This window comes from Cydia strobilella, chromosome Z (assembly GCF_947568885.1).
Source record: "Cydia strobilella chromosome Z, ilCydStro3.1, whole genome shotgun sequence".
Taxonomy (NCBI): domain Eukaryota; kingdom Metazoa; phylum Arthropoda; class Insecta; order Lepidoptera; family Tortricidae; genus Cydia; species Cydia strobilella.
The window spans coordinates 1210848-1230243 of record NC_086068.1 but is presented as its reverse complement, the minus strand read 5'-3'; the positions used below and the strand labels follow the sequence as shown (position 1 = coordinate 1230243).

Genomic DNA, 19396 nt, shown 5'->3' with positions numbered 1-19396 from the left:
TCAAATGTTGATGTTTATAGCAGTTATTAAAAGATATATGTATATTCTACGTTTTCTCTTAATTGTAATGTTAAGATAAGACATTATTTACATTATTACATTTAATATATGTAATGTTCATGCTAAAAACATTTTGAAAATTTTATTTTTTGAAAAATATACTTTTAACTTTTAAAATTTTCAAGCTCATACATAATTTATGAATGTTATCTTTGAGCAACTTATGTTTTAAAAATTATATGAAAGAATCATCAGATAATATTTATTTATAGTTGGTCAAGCAAATCTTGCCAGTAGAAAAATGCGCGATTCAATATTTCTATGGGACAATATCACTTCGCGCCTACATTTTTTAAATTTACCTCCTTTTTCTACTGACAAGTTTTGCTTGACCAATTATATTATGTATGTTACTTTGTCACATTATAAATACCTAATTATTTATATAACAAAGAATTAGCTTTTTATGTAATTGTCCGTACTTAAATAATAAAGTGCGCTATAATGTTAGTTTCAACAATCGTTTGATGGAGATGTCGCTTTTCTTTCATTCGGTATACGGGTGTTTTTGTCATCAAATGAGTGTTGCAGATACGAGGTTGAGTAAGTATAGCGGCGATATATCGCGCCTCTACGCCACTGTACAACTCCTTATTAAGCTTAAACCTTCTTTCTACGTTTCCATGCTGCCCTAATAAGCCAAATAGCGCTATCTCAAAATATAATTAATTGCTAACATTTAAAACTTTCGCGTTTTGAACACATATTAAATCACATTTACAATTGGGTCTAACACGAAATTATTTTGAAATCTGTGCCGAAACGGTAAATAAATGTACCAAAATAAATTCGCGTTAGACCAAGGGCCTGACACTCTTTTATAGAGAAAGATAAATTGCAATTCCTATAAGAGGAAAGAGAAAATAGTGCCATGTTTTGTCTTTATCACCGACCGGGCAATTTTTCATGGTCGGGTTATGGCATCATAGCAAGGCGATGGCTAAATACCGAAATTTATAAATGAAAGAGAAAAAGGATTATGCTGTCATACATGAATATGTCTCTCTTACCCTGGTCGCTCGGTTTCATGTCTATAACTACTTGTATATACTATGTATATGCGTTAGACCGTGTATAAACTGTAGGGGGCAGCACAGGAGACGTCAGATTTTTGGCGCGAGGCGTAAATGTGTAGTTTATGCTTCCAAAGTAGCTCACAAAGTGGCAGCACTTGCTTTGGCGTGAAGTGTCAATGTACATGTGATGAACATGTTTATGGTTCCGATTCAGGCCACAAGATGGCAGACCCTCCAACGCGAACGGTTCCTATTGTAAATGTGATTTAATAATTTCTATTTCTATAGCTGATATTTCCATTTTCAAAATAATTTGTTTTTGAAATAGCGCTATTCGGCTTAGATGGGCAGCATAGTACAAGGAATGAAGAATTAAGATAGCTAGTACTTGTCCACTTTTCATTTATTATCTTGAGAGTTGATAAAGGGGCCCACTGACTATCAGTCCGCCGGACGATATTGGCCTGTCAGTTAGAACAAAAAATTGACAGTTCTGAACAACTGACAGGCTAATATCGTCCGGCGGACTGATAGTCAGTGGGCCCCTTTAAACCAGGATATCTTTACTGATTTGGGTGTGAGCATTTAAAGCACGATATATTCCATTAATGTTATAAAATTATTATAAAATTTAAATAACATTTTTTTACAATTATGTATGTATGTGTACGATAACTGAATCATCTAACTTAGAAAACAATACTTGTGGCGTCACATTTAAAAATAAACATGTGATAAATTTTGAATTCACGGTTAGTTTCACTAGGCTTATATTGACCGGGATATTGACCGTGATTACCTTTTGTATTGTGAATGCGACCGAATGGGGGTAGACCAAGGGCCTGACACTTTGATAGAGAAAGATAGTCTTATTGCGATTCCTATAAGAGGAAAGAGAATATAGTGCCATGCTTTGTCCTTATCACCGACCGGGTGGCATCATAGGTAGGCGATGGCGAAATACCGAAATTTATAAGAGTTAAAGAGAAAAAATCCTGTGCTGAACAAATTTTATATGAATATTCTTTCTCTTACCCCCGGTCGGTCGGTGGCGCGTCTATAACTACTTGTATATACTATGTCTATGGGTTAGACCGAGCGCTGTCTACACAACTTTGACACCCACCCGCTATCTTCAGTCACCCGTGAACATGATGCATGTAACTGCGTCGAAATATCGGGAGCTCATAAACAATACAAAAGGTAATCACGGTCTATATCCCGGTCAATATACTAGTGAAACCTGTGATGCTCGCCGTTTTCAACGTAACCGTCGAATCAAATTTGAATAATTTCCATTACCTACATAATATTAAGTTTATTATGTATTGTATATATGTATTATTAGGTCACCACTGAGACGCTAAACATTCAAATAACCAATAAAAAATTATGTTGTGTGTCTTTGGTGGTGGCTATTTTAGGAAAAACACGTCCACTGCGTCCCGGTTTGTATCGGTGACAATTTGGGGCGACATATTAGATAATTTTTATAATTTATTTTGTAAACTTATATGCGTATTTGGTTGGTCCATTAAGTGTTGGCCGAACGTTAATTGCAATTAACCATTAACCAGTAATTAAACCGTACCGGACGGTTACAGTTTACGGTTCAATATGTACTGGTTAATTGTTAATTGCATTAAGGTTTCGGCCAACACTGGTTCATATTGTTATAAGTATAAACAATTAAACATAAGTTTGTTATTAGATATGGCGGAGAAAATAGTTTTTTTTTTTTTTTTTATACTTGTAATTTATGGTTAATAAGTTTTGGTTTAAAAAAAATGCAAGTAGCCATTTATTTGCGCTCTATGGCAAAATTTCTATATGTACACAATTGTATTTTAATTTAAATATAGTTAGGCATAATAAAAAAATACTATATTTTAAGGGTAATTATTATAATTTAGTAAACACTCCCATCTTAAAGGCCGGCAACGCACTTACAACCAGGGCTCGGAACCGGTATTTTTTAAAAACCCCGAAATAGCCCAATATTTTGAATTTTTTTATGCTCATTACGTAGGACTGAATCATGTATTTAGGAAACAATTTTGCATTATTAAAACGTCCCATTAAAAATGAAATTATAAACAAAAGAACGAAAAAGAACGTAATAATACCGGTATTTTTGTATGGAGCAAATACCGGTTTCCGACCCCTGCTTACAACCTCTGGTGTTGCGGGTGTCCATGGGCGGCGGTAATCGCTTACCATCAGGTGATCCGTCTGCTCGTTTGCCTCCTATTTCATTAAAAAAACGACTATTAAATTTGAATGAAAATAATGTTAAACTGTTTTGCTTATATGGCGTCATATGTATGTAATTCGGCCTGTAAGATCCTAACGAACTTTTAAACGATATACAATATTTTTTAACCTTTTGGACGCCAATGACCGATATATCGGCACCGCAGGACCAACGCCAAAGACTGATTAATCCGTCACAGACCACATAGCAACATAGACCTACGTGCATGTGCATAAAATTCAGTTTTGACATTTCGGTGACGTGGCGTCCGAGTGACAGCTTTTGTGTTTGACACGGCGTCGAAAAGGTTAATAAAACAATTGTTCTGTATTTTTTTAATTAAAAAAGTAACACACAATATTGTTATGAGTTTTTAGTAATACAATAGGCCCGAACTTCACAAAATTTTTGAAAGATTTAAAACAAAATCATAATTTTACAATTTGTATACAGATCGAGTGCATAATTGTGCCATTTTCAATCAAAAGGGTACTTTTTGTCGGTTGTCAATAAGGCGTTATTTCCATATAGCTTCAATTTGAAATGAACCTTATTGACAAGCGACAATGTCGTACGTTTTGGTTGAAAATGTCACAATTGTTTTCCATCGTATTTTTACGGAAACGTACGAGCTATTTCAGTCAGTCTCGGTACAAAAAGTACTGACGTTGACTGAATAAGCATGACAAATACGAACGTTTCCGAGAAAATACGATGGAAAACAATTATGCACTACATCTGTACGTTATTATTATTTTTTATTTTATTGTAAGATAAACTTATGTACAAAGTCGCACTTAAATTATCGTGAGACATATTTCAAAATATTTATCAGTACGGTTTTTACTCACTATTATTTTTAGTCGCTTTTGGCGACATGTTTCGGATTCTTTGGGAATCCATCCTCAGGCGCTCGTGTCCGCGGCGGTTGTACGTCGTGCGCTGCCCGCGCCGCCCGCCTCGTCGCTCGTTGCGCGCGCTGATGGGGCGGGGGGCGGGGGGCGCGGGGCAGTCCGCAGATGGAGTCGTCAAGTGATGTCGCCAAAAGCGACTAAAAATAATAGTGAGTAAAAACCGTACTGATAAATATTATGTACAAAGTATTTATTTCTATAATTCATTTTTATTATCATAATAAAGATAAGGACGTTAAATGCTTTAAATATGGCCTACTATAACTAGACATTATTTGTAGTATTTTCTATGAAAAGGGACCTTATTGTCGATGGCGCTTACGCCATTATTCTCCGATATGATGATGTCCTCCCAGACGTATCCGTCGACAGCGACATCCCGACAAGCGTTTTATTTGTATATTATTAATATTATTATTTCTAAAAGGGATTTTATTAACTATTCTCCGATATAAATACAATGCCGCGCGACGCTGTGCGGCGTAAGTGCCATCGACAATAAGGTCCCTTTTCATAAAAAATGCCCCATTTTACTTTACATAATAACAATAACAAACACATTATCGCCTACAGTATTGATATTTTTACGTACTTATATCAAATTTACCTAAAGACGTATTGGTAACTCACTAGGTTAAAGGCGTGCGACTTTCAATCCGGAGGTGGCGGGTTCACAACCCGGCTCGTACCGATGACCTTTCGGAACTTATGTATGATATGATATAATAGTTATTTACGATATAAGAATAGAGAAATATGTGTCATTCTCAATCAAAAGGGTACTTATTGTCGGTTGTCAATAAGGCGCTATTTCCATATAGCATTAATTTGAAATAAACCTTATCGACAAGCGACAATGTGGTACCTTTCGGTTGAAAACGAAAGTGTGGTAACTCCATACATTAGTTTTCGCGCCTTATTTCGTACTCGACAATAGATGTAGCAGCAAACAAAAAGTGTAATGCTAAACGATTTCAGCTAATATTATAACCAGAGTAACCGGAACTCTATTTTCAACTCCTCCGGTTACTCTGGTTATAATATGGGGCATTTTATATGAAAAGGGACCTTGTTGTCGATGGCGCTTACGCCGCACAGCGTCGCGGGGCATTGTATTTATATCGGAGCATCGTTAATAATGGCGGAAGCGCCATCGACAATAAGGTCCCTTTTCATAGAAAATACCACATAGCTGAAATCGTAATTGAAGGCGCGTTTTGGCAAGAAAACTGATGTACCACTCTTTCTGTACTTATATTTCTCTATGATATAAGTGCGAAATTCGCAACGAGTGGTGAATTTTAAGACACGACCGAAGGGAGTTATTTAAATCGACACGTGTTGCGAATTAGATATTCGCACTTGTATCGTACAACGTTTTACAGTAACATATGGCCCTTTTAATGTTCGACTTAGTTACGTAATGTGCTTATTATAGCACAGGATGTCGTAATGGAGTACCGCATGTACTGTAAATATATATCATTTGATATTTACCCGTCGCTTTTCGGTGAAGGAAAAGGAAAACATCGTGAGGAAACCAGATTACAAGGCCTAGTTTCAGCGCTGGTTTGGAAGGTCAGATGGCAGTCGCTTTCGTAAAAACTAGTGCCTACGTCAATTCTTGGGAATTAGCTTCAAAGCTCCCCCGGGCTCTCATGAGCAGTAACAAAGAGAATATGTGGTAATTTCTATAAAAAGGGACCTTATTGTCGATGGCGCTTACGCTTACGCCAACGATGCTCCGATATAAATACAATGCCGCGCGGCGTAAGCGCCATCGACAATAAGGTCCCTTTTCATAGAAAATGCCTCATATTTCTAGTAATACATGTATACATATGTATGCCTTCGTTCAAGTCTAATAATACAGCTGTAGTTGTAATTGAAATACTATTATCGTAGTCAATGTCCGACTTATAAGATGTTAATGTAGCCATGATTGAATAAAATAGTTTGTGAAAAGGCTTTTTATTATTCATTAGGCATTTCTCTCCCGCCTCCTGTTAGATTGCAATTCACTGATTTAAACTTTCACGATTTTTACTCATTATTATTCACAACGACGGGACTTAATCGCATAAAATAAGTTTTAAATTCGCCTCCGACGTTTCGAGGACGGCGTTGTCCCTGTGGTCTCGGAGAAGACTGGCTCAAATTGACATCAAAATCACTATATATTTGGCCAACCAAAATGTATACCTTGGTCAGCAACTTAAGGTTAGCAATTCAAATTGGTAAATTACTTATTTGATCGGCAATTCGGCAGTAAGCGATCCACCATTAATCAAATTTCGGTAAGCAATCGGTGGGTAAGCGGATTATTCGGTTTAAACAAATTTATTGTCTAAGAAATAACCGAAATTTCCCTTATGAGACAACTTATAAACCGCAAACTTAAAGTAATTATTTACAAGTTATTTGTGTTACAAGTGATTATTTCATTTTTTTTTTTACACAATTTAACTGATCCGCAAAAAATTATTTGCTGAAAAATCAGTTGATCAGCAAATGTCTAACCAACCTAAGCAACCCGCTTTGCTGATCAGCTGATTAAAAAAAAATTGTCCATCATTTAATTACTTCCCTTTCGTTTTGTCCATGGAGACTGTATAAAGCAGCCAAATCTCTATGTATGAAAAGTGTCCATCAAAAAACAGTAATTAGGCGTCGCCACCATACACCGAAATACTACCAAAAACAACCTACGTAACTTGGTCGGGTTATTTGTTGCCTTATATGGTTCATGTTATACTCATGTCCCAGAGCCTAACTAGCGCCACCGGAGAGATTAGGAACTATTATTTAAAGCCTAACGCGGTCACTTTTACAACAATTCTGCCATAAGAGATTGCGATCCTTTCTATACCATCCATAGTTTTGTCCTTCAAAAAAACTTACTGCCAACTTTGTTTTTTTGTAGCAGTTGGTGTTTGTTGGACCGATTTCTAATAAAAATTTACGGACGTACACTGAAAGTACACTACAAATAGTACAAATACATACATTTTGTGTGAAATAATGCAAGATTTCACACATACCTTGTTTTGTACCTAGCTCGTTTTAGGGATATACTGATTTCTAATGAAAGTTTTTATTCATTTTGGTAGTATTTAATTACATGTCATTAAGATAAAATATATTACAAATAGCATTTTTATATTTTGTGATCATAATATACACTTATTTAAATTAATTTTATTGTAATAATAAATAATTGTAATTGTAATTTTATTGTAGTAATAATAAATAATATGGGCCTATGTCTAAAATAAATAATTGAAATTATTGAATATAAATATCGTAACTAATAGTTACTCATATAATTATAAATTAATATAATCATAAACGGTGGTCCCACACGAACTGTTATGTAACATTAAGTATAAAACCGGCCAAGTGCGAGTCGGACTCGCGCACGAAGGGTTCCGTACCATTACGCAAAAAACGTTAAAAAAATCACGTTTGTTGTATGGGAGCCCCACTTAAATATTTAGTTTATTCTGTTTTTAGTATTTGTTGTTATAGCGGCAACAGAAATACATCATCTGTGAAAATGTCAACTGTCTAGCTATCACGGTTCACGGTTGCCTGGTGACAGACAGACGGACAGCGGAGTCTTAGTAATAGGGTCCCGTTTTTACCCTTTGGGTACGGAACCCTAATAACGTCGCGTGACATACGCGATACATGATTAATAATATTGATAGTGTTTTATTATGTTGTCCCTGTTACACAAAGTTACATAAAACTTTATAACAGCCAGTGTGAGAGCGCCATTACTTACAATTCGTAATTATTACAAACTAACGATCCGCCCCGGCTTCGCACGGGTTACATAAAAACTTGACAAGTTATACACCTAAACGTTCCTCAAGAAATAATTATATTGATAGGTGAAAAACCGCATTAAAATCCGTTCATACACACAAACGGAGACGCGGCGGGGGACTATAAGGTGTAGTGGTACAATCGCCATCATATATATCGGAGCGGCCGAGGTGCTCACAAATATGCTGTACACGCCTCTATTGTCAAGGCGCTAGAGTGCGTGTTCAGATATTTTTGAGCACCTCGGCCGCTCCGATATATCTGATGGCGACTCCTATCCACCGATGGTCACAAATACATTAGGTAATATTAGCTCGTCGCCACAATATACTAATAGTACATTTCATTCAAATACGGCGTGTTTATTTGTGACATTTTCAAATAAAAGGTACCACATTGTCGCTTACCATAAGGGCGAAATTTGCTAGTATCTTTATACGAATAATCTGTCAGAGCGTCTTTATGGCGAGCGACAATGTGGCACCTTTTGCTTGAAGATGACATTTAGTCACCTCGTCATACAAAGCAACTTTTATAAAAACCAGATTAAAAAAAAAGAAAAAAAAGCAATGATCGTGTCACTAAGACGCATAGTTTCCGAGATATATAACAAAATAGAATAATAAGGTTGGCCGGTCGAAATAATTAGCAGATGGCGCCAGCATAGCTCGCCCTGTCAATCCGTGGAATTGTATCAAATTTTTGTTTTTTTAATGCCCTGGATACCAGACCTTGAAGCCAAATCTAATAGAAAAAGGCAAATCCGCCACATTTTATAAGTAAAATCGCATTTGCACTATTATAACTTGCTCTTCATAAACGCTTTATAATGCGGTGTTTGTTCTAGTTTCTAGACGGTTAGCTGAAAATAGTCAACTATTTCAAAAGCAACATAATTAGACTTACGGAACGGATGTGCAAGATGCCGAAACTTTCAAAAAAGTTGCAAAAGCTCTCGGAAATTTCAAGATAATTTCAAAGGAAACTTTCATTTTGGTAACGAAAAATTTCCATCTCCGGAATACGAAAATATGACTAGTTTCTGAAACTTTTCAATGTGAAAATTTCGCCATATTGGAAACTTTCCGACATCACATCAGCAATTAAACCAGTTCGCTTGCTACATGCGCCTGGCAGCTGCTCGTTAGTGGAGGTCTATTTTCTGGCTACTTGTCCTCGATTTCCTTGAAACGCTGTTTGAGCTGCTTAGTGTAAGCGTCGAGACGGTACGCGCTGGTTTCGAACCTGGATACCTGTGCGTCGATGGCGTCTATCTGCTGCAGCAGCGGCCGGATCTGGGTGTTGTCTTGGAATAGGTAAATTAACAATAATTAATAGAGGTAACAAAACTTCAGTGAGGCATTTACATATTAAATATATTTAACCGGCAAAGAGAGGTGGAGACAGATGGAGGAGGCTTATACCCTTGGGGACCACTAATGTGGGATAAAGCTAAATAATAAAAAATAACCGGGTCACTCACATTTATAAAGTCGATGATTGCTCGACATGTGCTCAATTGGTGGCTCTGGCCCGATGCTTGCGAAAATACTCCTCGTTATGGAGTGAAGCACTTTACAAACGTGTGACCCAGATAAATATATTTAATAAGTTTTTAGCAAAAATTTCATTTTTGGCACAAGCTTTTATCACTGACTATACTTTTCTATCCACAGGCAACTAATACTCATCGAGACAATTCTAAAAACCCCAAACAAGAATTAGGTTGCGTTGTTTTATCACAGAGTACCCACGGCCAACTCCTTTCTCCATCATCAGATCAGCTCAATTGTTGATCATATTACATTGTCAACCGACTTACATATGCATGGACATTTTCAGCTTCATTGGAAACCGGGAAGTGGGTTAAATTTAACTTGCAAGAATTGACCCGTACAAACATAGATACATACATAGGTACATTGCAAGTTAAGTAAAAGCTTACACAGAAAGACTTACACATTTCATTATACTCATTGAGTGTTTTGCTCAGGTTCACCGCCAGGTTACGGAGATCAGCGTACTTGGTTATTGTGAGGCGGTTGATCTGCTCCAGCAGATGGTAGTGGTCCTGAGATATAATCAAATAGTCAACTTTCGAATAGATAACAAGAGCACTTTATTGTAAGATCACTTAGGGCCTGTTTCACAATGTCCAAGTAAAGTCCTGAATAAGCTACTCGCCACTTATCTGACGAATAAAGTCATCATTGGCGTTTCACAATCTCCAAATAAGCTTTATCTGCTGGATAAAGTGCTTTTTTTGTAGGAAATTTTATCTGGCAGTTAATTTATTTGTTAATTAGCTATCCAATACTTTACTTGGACAATGTGAAACAGACCCTTAAGAAACATTATTATTCAAATAGTTCAATATTGCCAGGTACCAACTTTTGATCTGATCATATGAATTATATGAATTGAATGTAGTACCTATATACATGTATTGACTTATAAATATTTTATATTTACAAATAAATGATCTGAAATTGTACCATTGGTACATAAGATCATAGAGTAACTTATACTAGAGCGGTACTGTCATAGTAAATTTTGTAACCCCAGTAAATTCACTGCCATCTGTCGACACACTTTAAAACTAAAAATGAAGTTTTATAAAAATACGATAGAATGTATTTAAATATAGATAAATGATTTTTTTTATTTGCATTAATTATTTTTATGATTTTGACCCATGTTCTTTCACTGATATGCGTTAAAATTGTTAAATAACAAACGAAACCGTCAACGCCATCTATACGACTGTAGGCCAAAACTAGTAGCACCCTCTGAACGAGAATCAAATTTTCTTGATTTTCGAGGCACGTTTTTTCCTTAGACTGTATCCATCTATTACGGAGTTATATCTATCTTTGATAAGATTGATCGGGTACCACAAACTTGGTTAACAATTCCTAATAATGGGAAAGCTGTAAATAGAATTGTTTGACAGTGAATCACCGATTTTTCCACTGATGATTAGCATGGTATGCCATATCCACCAAGTCTACAGATTTTACCAACCTGGCCCGCAGACATTTCTCCCTGTAGGTAGTCATTGGTGCGCTTGAAGAGCTGCGTGGCGAGGCGGCTGATAACCGGGTCGTGCGGGTCCAGCACCTCGAAACTCGAGCAGCTCGTTGACACCTGTAAATCTAAGAAATTACTTGCCTTAAGATGTATGCCTGATCTTTAAATTAGGAACTTAGGTAGATGTAAGATATTAAATACAACCTACATTATGTAGCGAAAATTCATACTCATCTTTATACACTGTATAAAATGTGACATGTAATTTATATTATTATTATTTGTATCTCATATAAACTCACGGGTATATACATCCCGGTCATTTGATAGGCGTGCGTGGGGATACAGATCCAACACGTAGAGCCCTTTGGAGAAGTTTTCTGTTATGTGTTACACCTGCTAGAACCCATTCACGGGTACAAATAGATACCCGTAAATCGGTTCCAACAGGCGTAGAGGCTATTATAAACAGTGGAAAAGAGTGCCGGTTATGGTGTGGAAGTTTGGCTGGTCAAAAGATTGGGCTATTGCTGAGAGGTCCGGACACCTGCCATAACAATGTTGTACACGTTATCGAGGCAGGCAATTATTATTATTATTCAGTAAGCAGGCAGGCAGTTGTGACAACTGATAAAGCCTGTATCCAGTTATCATTGGTAGATGTAGAGGTATGCTTGTCTAACTTGTTTTTAATTTGATTTACATTTTGAGCAGTAACCACATCTTCGGGGAGCTTGTTCCAAGCCCTCACTACTCGGTTGCTCAAAAAGTGTTTGTATGGGTTACTGTGGGACCTATGCCTTTCTAACTAAGTGATGACCTCTCAGACGGGTGTTGTTGTTGCGCTTGAACATCTCTTGGAAATCCTTGAGGTCATAGTGCCCAGACAGTATTTTATGGGTTTCTATTAAGTCTCCACGTTCTCTGCGGTGTTTAAGAGTAGTGAGCTTCAGTTCCTTAAGTCTCTCCTCATATGGCTTGTTCTTAAGTTGCTTTGGCAGTTTCGTGAAACTTCGTTGGACCTTCTCCAGCATGTCTATGTCCTTGGCAGAGTAAGGACTCCAGGCTTGAAATGCATACTCCAGCATAGGTCTGACATACATTTTATAAATTTTTAGCATCATTTCTGGTGTCAAGGTTTTGAAAGCTTTTCTAATGAGGGAATTAATAAATATTATGTATGTATAAACTCTTTATTGTACAAAACACAGAACACAAATATGGCTCAGAAATAGGCAGTACAAAGGCGAACTTATATCTTATTATAACATACTTAGAAGATGGATGTACACTCACTTGATCAAACAAAAGTACAAAACTTGTTCAAACTAATGTATAATAATCACTTGATTAAATGTTTTGCCAGTACAGGATACATTATATGCTTTGACTTACCTTTGTTGCGGCCATCTTTTATCCATTTCTCGATATCTTCGTCTGACATTCTGCTTAGAACTAGTTCTATGCTAGTTCTTTTAGTTTTTATCACAAAACTAAATTCTAAATTCCACCTTTACAAATAAATAAAATTTATGATTGTTGTCATAGGTTTTTTTTTTTAATTCGCCTTCTGGACAGGCTAAGACCATAGGCCATACTGCCTCTTTTTCAGTAAGATGTTGTCATAGGTTGTCAGATGTGAGCGACCGGGGGTAAGAGAAAGATTATTCATACAAAATTTGGGCGGCATAGGATTTTTTCTCTTTCACTCTTATAAATTTCGGTATTTCGCCATCGCCTCCTACCTATGATGCCACCCGGTCGGTGATAAGGACAAAGCATGACACTATTTTCTCTTTCCTCTTATTGGAATCGCAATAAGACTATCTTTCTCTATCAAAGAGTGTCAGGCCCTTGGATGTTAAGGGTACTCCACACTCGTGCGCGAATCGCGGCGCGAAACCGCGAACGCGAGTGTGGAGTCTAGTTCGCTAATCAGCGAAATCGATTCCACACTTGCGTTCGCGGCTTGCCGCCGCGTAGTCTGGAGCGGCAAAGATGACAATGACATGCAGGGGGCAGTTCGCTGATTAGCGAATTAAGCTCCACACTGGCGTTCGCGGCTTCGCGCCGTAATTCGCGCATGAGTGTGGAGGGCCCTACATGTCTATAGACAATATAGGTTTTTTTTTGTATGCTTCCAGTGTTGCCACATCATAAAGGATATTATATGTTCGTATGTATGGACAGTCTATTCACTGTCCTGCCTAATAACCAACATAATGCAGACATGGTGTGTCACCTCTCTTTAGTCAATATGTCTGTCCCTCTCACATGTCTTCACGGCGAATATACTGGCAAGAAAAATGTTTTTTAATAAATTTTCAAATCTCAGCAGCTGTTTAATTTGAATTCGATTCCATATGACCGTCTATTTTGTTTAGTTCGAATTTTGGAGTGAAACCAGAAGGAACCCATAGCAAAAGAATAAGTTTTTTTTAGTTTAAGTTAATAACTAGTAATCACATATAATCAAGAATGCGTGAGTGTATATCTATACACGGCGGACAGGCCGGCGTGCAAATCGGCAACGCCTGCTGGGAGTTGTACTGCCTGGAGCATGGCATCCAGCCGGACGGGCAGATGCCGTCAGACAAGACCGTGGGCGGCGGCGACGACTCGTTCAACACGTTCTTCAGCGAGACGGGCGCGGGCAAGCACGTGCCGCGCGCCGTGTTCATCGATCTGGAGCCCACGGTGGTGGACGAGGTGCGCACGGGCACGTACCGCCAGCTGTTCCACCCCGAGCAGCTCATCACCGGCAAGGAGGACGCCGCCAACAACTACGCGCGCGGACACTACACCATCGGCAAGGAGATCGTGGACCTGGTGCTCGACAGGGTACGCAAGCTAGCCGACCAGTGCACGGGTCTGCAGGGTTTCCTCATCTTCCACTCGTTCGGCGGCGGCACCGGCTCCGGCTTCGCCTCGCTACTCATGGAGCGGCTCTCCGTAGATTACGGGAAAAAGTCCAAACTGGAGTTCGCCATCTACCCCGCGCCACAGATCTCCACCGCGGTCGTGGAGCCCTACAACTCTATCCTGACTACGCACACGACGCTAGAGCACTCCGACGCTGCCTTCATGGTCGACAACGAAGCTATCTACGACATCTGCAGAAGAAACTTGGATATTGAACGACCAACCTACACTAACTTGAACCGGTTGATCGGACAGATCGTATCCTCCATCACTGCCTCGCTACGATTTGACGGCGCGCTAAACGTGGACCTAACAGAGTTCCAGACCAACTTGGTGCCGTATCCTCGCATCCACTTCCCGCTAGTCACGTATGCGCCCGTCATCTCCGCCGAGAAGGCGTACCACGAGCAGCTATCTGTCGCGGAGATCACCAACGCGTGCTTCGAGCCGGCGAACCAGATGGTGAAATGCGACCCGCGGCACGGGAAGTACATGGCATGCTGCATGCTGTACCGCGGGGACGTGGTGCCGAAGGACGTGAACGCGGCGATCGGAACGATAAAGACCAAGCGCACAATTCAATTCGTTGATTGGTGTCCGACCGGATTTAAAGTTGGGATTAACTACCAGCCGCCGACGGTCGTGCCGGGTGGGGATCTGGCTAAAGTGCAAAGAGCTGTTTGCATGTTGTCTAACACTACAGCAATTGCCGAAGCGTGGTCGCGCCTGAATCACAAGTTCGATCTCATGTACGCGAAGCGCGCGTTCGTCCATTGGTACGTCGGTGAGGGTATGGAGGAGGGGGAGTTCTCAGAGGCGCGCGAGGACCTGGCGGCGCTCGAGAAGGATTATGAAGAGGTCGGCATGGACTCTGGAGAAGGCGAGGGCGAAGGTGGCGAAGAATATTAGGAACAATATATTTTATATTTTATGTTAGGACGTTTTTGGTTCTCTTAGGTCTAAAACTACGCGATTTTACTTTTCATGTGTGCACATACTGAATTTTTGATCTGTATTTATTAAATTTGGGCGTTGCTTTTACCCGTACTTTGTTTTGATGATAATCAGATAATCATATATGATACCCCATGGGCCATCACGAATTAACCCTTTTCGTGGTCGTACCAATCTAGGTTTTCCGAAAAATCCAAATGTATTCAGAACAGTTGTTTTGGTGTTTCAATTGGTCACATTTCCCGAAAGTAATTAAATTTGAACCCTAAATCGGACTGCTAAGGTTGAAATTAAATTGACACGTAAGTGGTAGGATAAACCGTACGTACTATGTCTGGAAAAGGCATGTTGGCTACGTAGAATAAAATCGTAGTCGGGTTACAATTCTCAAGTTATCAAATCTTTTGTTATATATAAATGAAACAATAATCATCATCTCATCTCTTTATTAATAATAAAGTACAATAATAGACATATATCCATGATAACTAAACTTACAACTAACATTATGATTTATGATTGATCTTAGGACTAAGTTACAAATAGTTCGGTTTAGATCTTCCATGATTCGTTGACTAGAGATTAGAATATGACCTATAATTATTTTTGTTACTTTAGTACAGTCAATCATAATATCTTGGAGTTACCCTTTGAACAAATAATAAACAACTTTACAAGATTATAACGTTACGTAAGGTTTATATCAATGTTGGGCGCAATTAATTACTTGTGTAATTTAATTACTAATTTAATTGCATGTAATTAATCCTTTGTAATTTAATTACATGCAATCCCATTTCCTATGTAATTTGGAAATGCAATTACATCAATTAGAAATGAAGTTACTGAATTACTGAATGTTAACTTTTTTCTTATTCACAAAGACGAACAAATGTATTACATTCACTCTTACTGATATTTTTTTATACATTAACTTAAACCCGATGGTATAAAAATCTAACATTTTAATCCTTGAATTTCCGATACATAAAACTGTTTATTATTTATGTATTTTTCCGTTTGTACATAAACTTGCAAAAATACTCCTTTATGTTTTTTTAATACAACAAGTCAAATATTGTAAGGTTAGTCAAATTTAAAGCTCATCCATAATTTTAATATGATTTTGGAAATAAAGATGATCGAAACCTTGTATTCAGTTAAAGTACTTTGTAATTAAGTAAAGTAGTTAATTTCTAATTTTAATTTCAAAATTAGAAAAATTAAAAATTTAATTAACCATTAAATTTTGCAATTGCAATTGTAAATTGAAGGCGCAATTACTTTTAACATGTTTTTTTTTTAATTTCAATTACTTATTGTAATTGTAATTGTTAATTGGTAATTAAATTACTTTGTGCCCAACACTGGTTTATATTAGTTAGCTTGTACAAATCACGTTGGCGTCAGCGTCACATTTTTGGTGAGCGTTCAATGACCTTTGGTGCTCCAAAATATTGAATGGACTGTACATGTCATTCTTACACAAACTGTTAATAGCGAATTCATATTTAAAACTGTTTCGTCAAAATATTTATTGGACTAGTAACTGTTAAAACAATATATTAATAAATATTATTATGTTCTTTATATGGGACAATACATGTCATACCTTATCGCTTATCGGCAAGTCTTGAGTTATGTAGTCAATTTACTTTTTCAGACGCAACCCAATGTCCTTTATAAAGGACATTATAATTTATTTTGTTACCTGTTATCAAAATATGGAGTTTTTTTTCTGTCAATAGCACATTCTTCAAATACCAATTAATATTGTCGTATTATTTATTACGTATATTAATATTATATTAACTAAATACTATGTGCCACATGATTAAACAATTCGATTTGAAATAAACACTTCTCAGACATGACTGACGGACTTACATAATAGCATAATATAAACTTAAAATAGGTACTAAAGAAAAAGTGACCAAATCCACCGGTGGCCGAGGCAGGAATCGAACCCGCTGGTCAAAGGCGCCTAGCCTTTTAATATAGCATACACCAGAGAATTTGGGACGGGTACCGCCGTGGCCGGGAGGCCTAGCGGTCAGGACATTAGTAGTAGTAGTAGTAAGCTGAAGACGCGGGTTCGATTCCCGCCTTGGCCAACGGTGGATTTGGTCACTTTTTCTCTAGTGTCTCTATTTCTATCTATTTCAGTTTATAGTTTATATGTAGTAGTGTGACTACTGAAAAAACACAAATGAAAAAATAAATTGATTTGTTCCCTAATTATATAGCAAATATTTAATATGTAATTTGATTTGTATTTTGCTGTAGAATTTTTTTTCGTGTGATTTTTCTGGGCGGCTTCTCATTCTGGGCTGAATACATACGAAATCAAAACTTGTCCCGAAAAAAAAAGAGGAATTTGTCGTTGAGTTAAGGATACCGATAATTATCGTAAATAAGAGGAATATTTAATCACATTTACAATCGGCGAAAGTTTTAAATGTTATAAGAGTAATATTTTAGGATAAAGCGTGAACTGCAAAACTGCGCCTTCCCACGTCCTCTACGCAGACGAAACACACAAACATGGAAAAGAATACAGTCGTCCGTTGCGTTTGTGTGCGTCTTAGACGTCAAAATTAGAGCCTAGAGGGCGCGCAAGTTTAAAATGGTCTATTTTTATTATGTAATGTGAATACTCACTACTTCGTTTGATATCAATCAGAAAGCTTTAATTTGTTTATAGCTACTATAATATTCATTGTAAAAAAAAAAAAATACACGGACAGTTATTTTACTAAGCGCTGATATTGAAAAACAATGAACAATTTTAAGTTTGTGCGCGGCATGTAGCACCAAATTGGGTGGGCCAATCGCCGATCAGTTATAATAAGAAAAAAAAAAAAAAAAAAAAAAAAAAAAAAAAAAAAAAAAAAAAAAACAATACACACTTCTTTTTCTTTTCTTAATATTTCATATTACCTATTATCTACTGTACTTTAAGGAAAATGTACGTATAAAATGATTTAATTGTTTAAAATATTGGGATTGGGATTATTCTAGTGTTTAAATATATGACCAAAATCTTAAGGTATTTTGTAAAAAGTTAAATACGCATAAGTAATGGATTTTTGGCAACATGATTTTAAGTAGGTAATATGTATTAAAAATGCTGTTTCTAGACTCGATTTGGTTAAGTATTAATAGGTACAAATTTAAATGTGGGTGGCATCTCAAGCGGCCTACTTTTCTTTCCACTTGTACAATATACATACATGTTGAAAAATATGTTTTTAATACACTATTACTACAGAAATATTGTGTTATCTGTTTTTACAATTAGAATGATAGCCTTCGTTAAATACAATTATGTCCTTCACAAAGAACTTATTCAAGAGTGTTTTTTAGCCCCAACATTTTGTTTAAAATTGTGATTAGGCAAAACAATGCAAGGACAGTGCCTTTTCTGAGTATCGAATTAATCATTTTGCAAAATAATTATGTTTATCTAAGCGAAGGCATGTCGTGAAAAACCGTTAAACGACCAACTAAAAACTGAACACACAGTTTTTAAACACAGTCTGTTAAATATATTATAATCACCTACACAAAAACATTATTCATACCATAAACAACACTACGATTCATAAAGGATATTTCTTGCGCGTAATTAAAATCAGATTAGCATTTCTTAAAACAAAATCATTAGTACCATTAATTATGTTATGTTATATTCGTTGTAAGTACTAAAACTATTTTATTTTTACGTAAACGCAATATCTTATATTGTTAACTAAAGCAATATCTTATTTACCAATACTTTTATCATACATGAAATTTTAAAACATTTTTATATCACATACCGTCAACCGGGGTGAATAGGGACGGCGGGGGTGAATAGGGACAGAACTTAAAATGTGATTTACCTGATAATTTCTGAGAAGACACACAAATTGTATAATGTGATTGAAAATAATAGTAGATTTTCTATTATACAATTTTTGTAGGTGTTTTTTTTAAAAATTGTTTAAAAACCATTTAAGTTTTGTCCCTATTCACCTCAGCTATCACTCACCCCCGTTGACGGTATGCTTTTTCAACCCTTGGACATACTGTGCGAGGTGAAAGTCATATATTAAACAACATTTACTTCCAGCGGTGGTAGCACGGTCGCAATTTTATCGTTTGTCACCATGCCTGTCACGTTCTAACAAGTATGTGTGCGAAAGTGACAGGCATAGTGACAGGCGATAAAAATGGATCCATGCTGCGCCCGCTGACCTAGCGAGAAATCGGTAATAAAATTAGCAAAAGTTGTTCATTATAAAGTACCTATACCCAATGACAAGATTTTATTTGGCCTTTGACATGTTGCGGGTTGAATTTATTTTAATTACTGACAAGGAGATTGACAACAGTCACGAATGTCACCGATGTAAACAAAAAGAAAATATTTC

At 37.0% G+C, this 19396-nt stretch overlaps 2 protein-coding genes across 2 annotated transcripts; one reads left to right on the top strand and one right to left on the bottom strand.

The window, feature by feature from the left end:
* Window positions 1–8329: 8329 nt before the first annotated feature.
* LOC134754573 (biogenesis of lysosome-related organelles complex 1 subunit 2) lies at window positions 8330–12646 on the bottom strand. Its single transcript, XM_063690889.1, has 4 exons — window positions 12501–12646; window positions 11100–11230; window positions 10035–10146; window positions 8330–9381 (listed from the first exon to the last, which is right to left on the bottom strand). The coding sequence occupies exons 1-4, from the start codon at window positions 12547–12549 to the stop codon at window positions 9242–9244; spliced, it is 432 nt and encodes a 143-aa protein (XP_063546959.1). The 5' UTR covers window positions 12550–12646; the 3' UTR covers window positions 8330–9241.
* Window positions 12647–13482: 836 nt separating this feature from the next.
* Window positions 13483–15074, top strand: LOC134754553 (tubulin alpha-1 chain-like). The gene has a single exon (XM_063690858.1). It carries the CDS (start codon window positions 13584–13586, stop codon window positions 14934–14936), a length of 1353 nt encoding a protein of 450 aa, XP_063546928.1. The 5' UTR covers window positions 13483–13583; the 3' UTR covers window positions 14937–15074.
* The last annotated feature ends 4322 nt before the right edge of the window (window positions 15075–19396 follow it).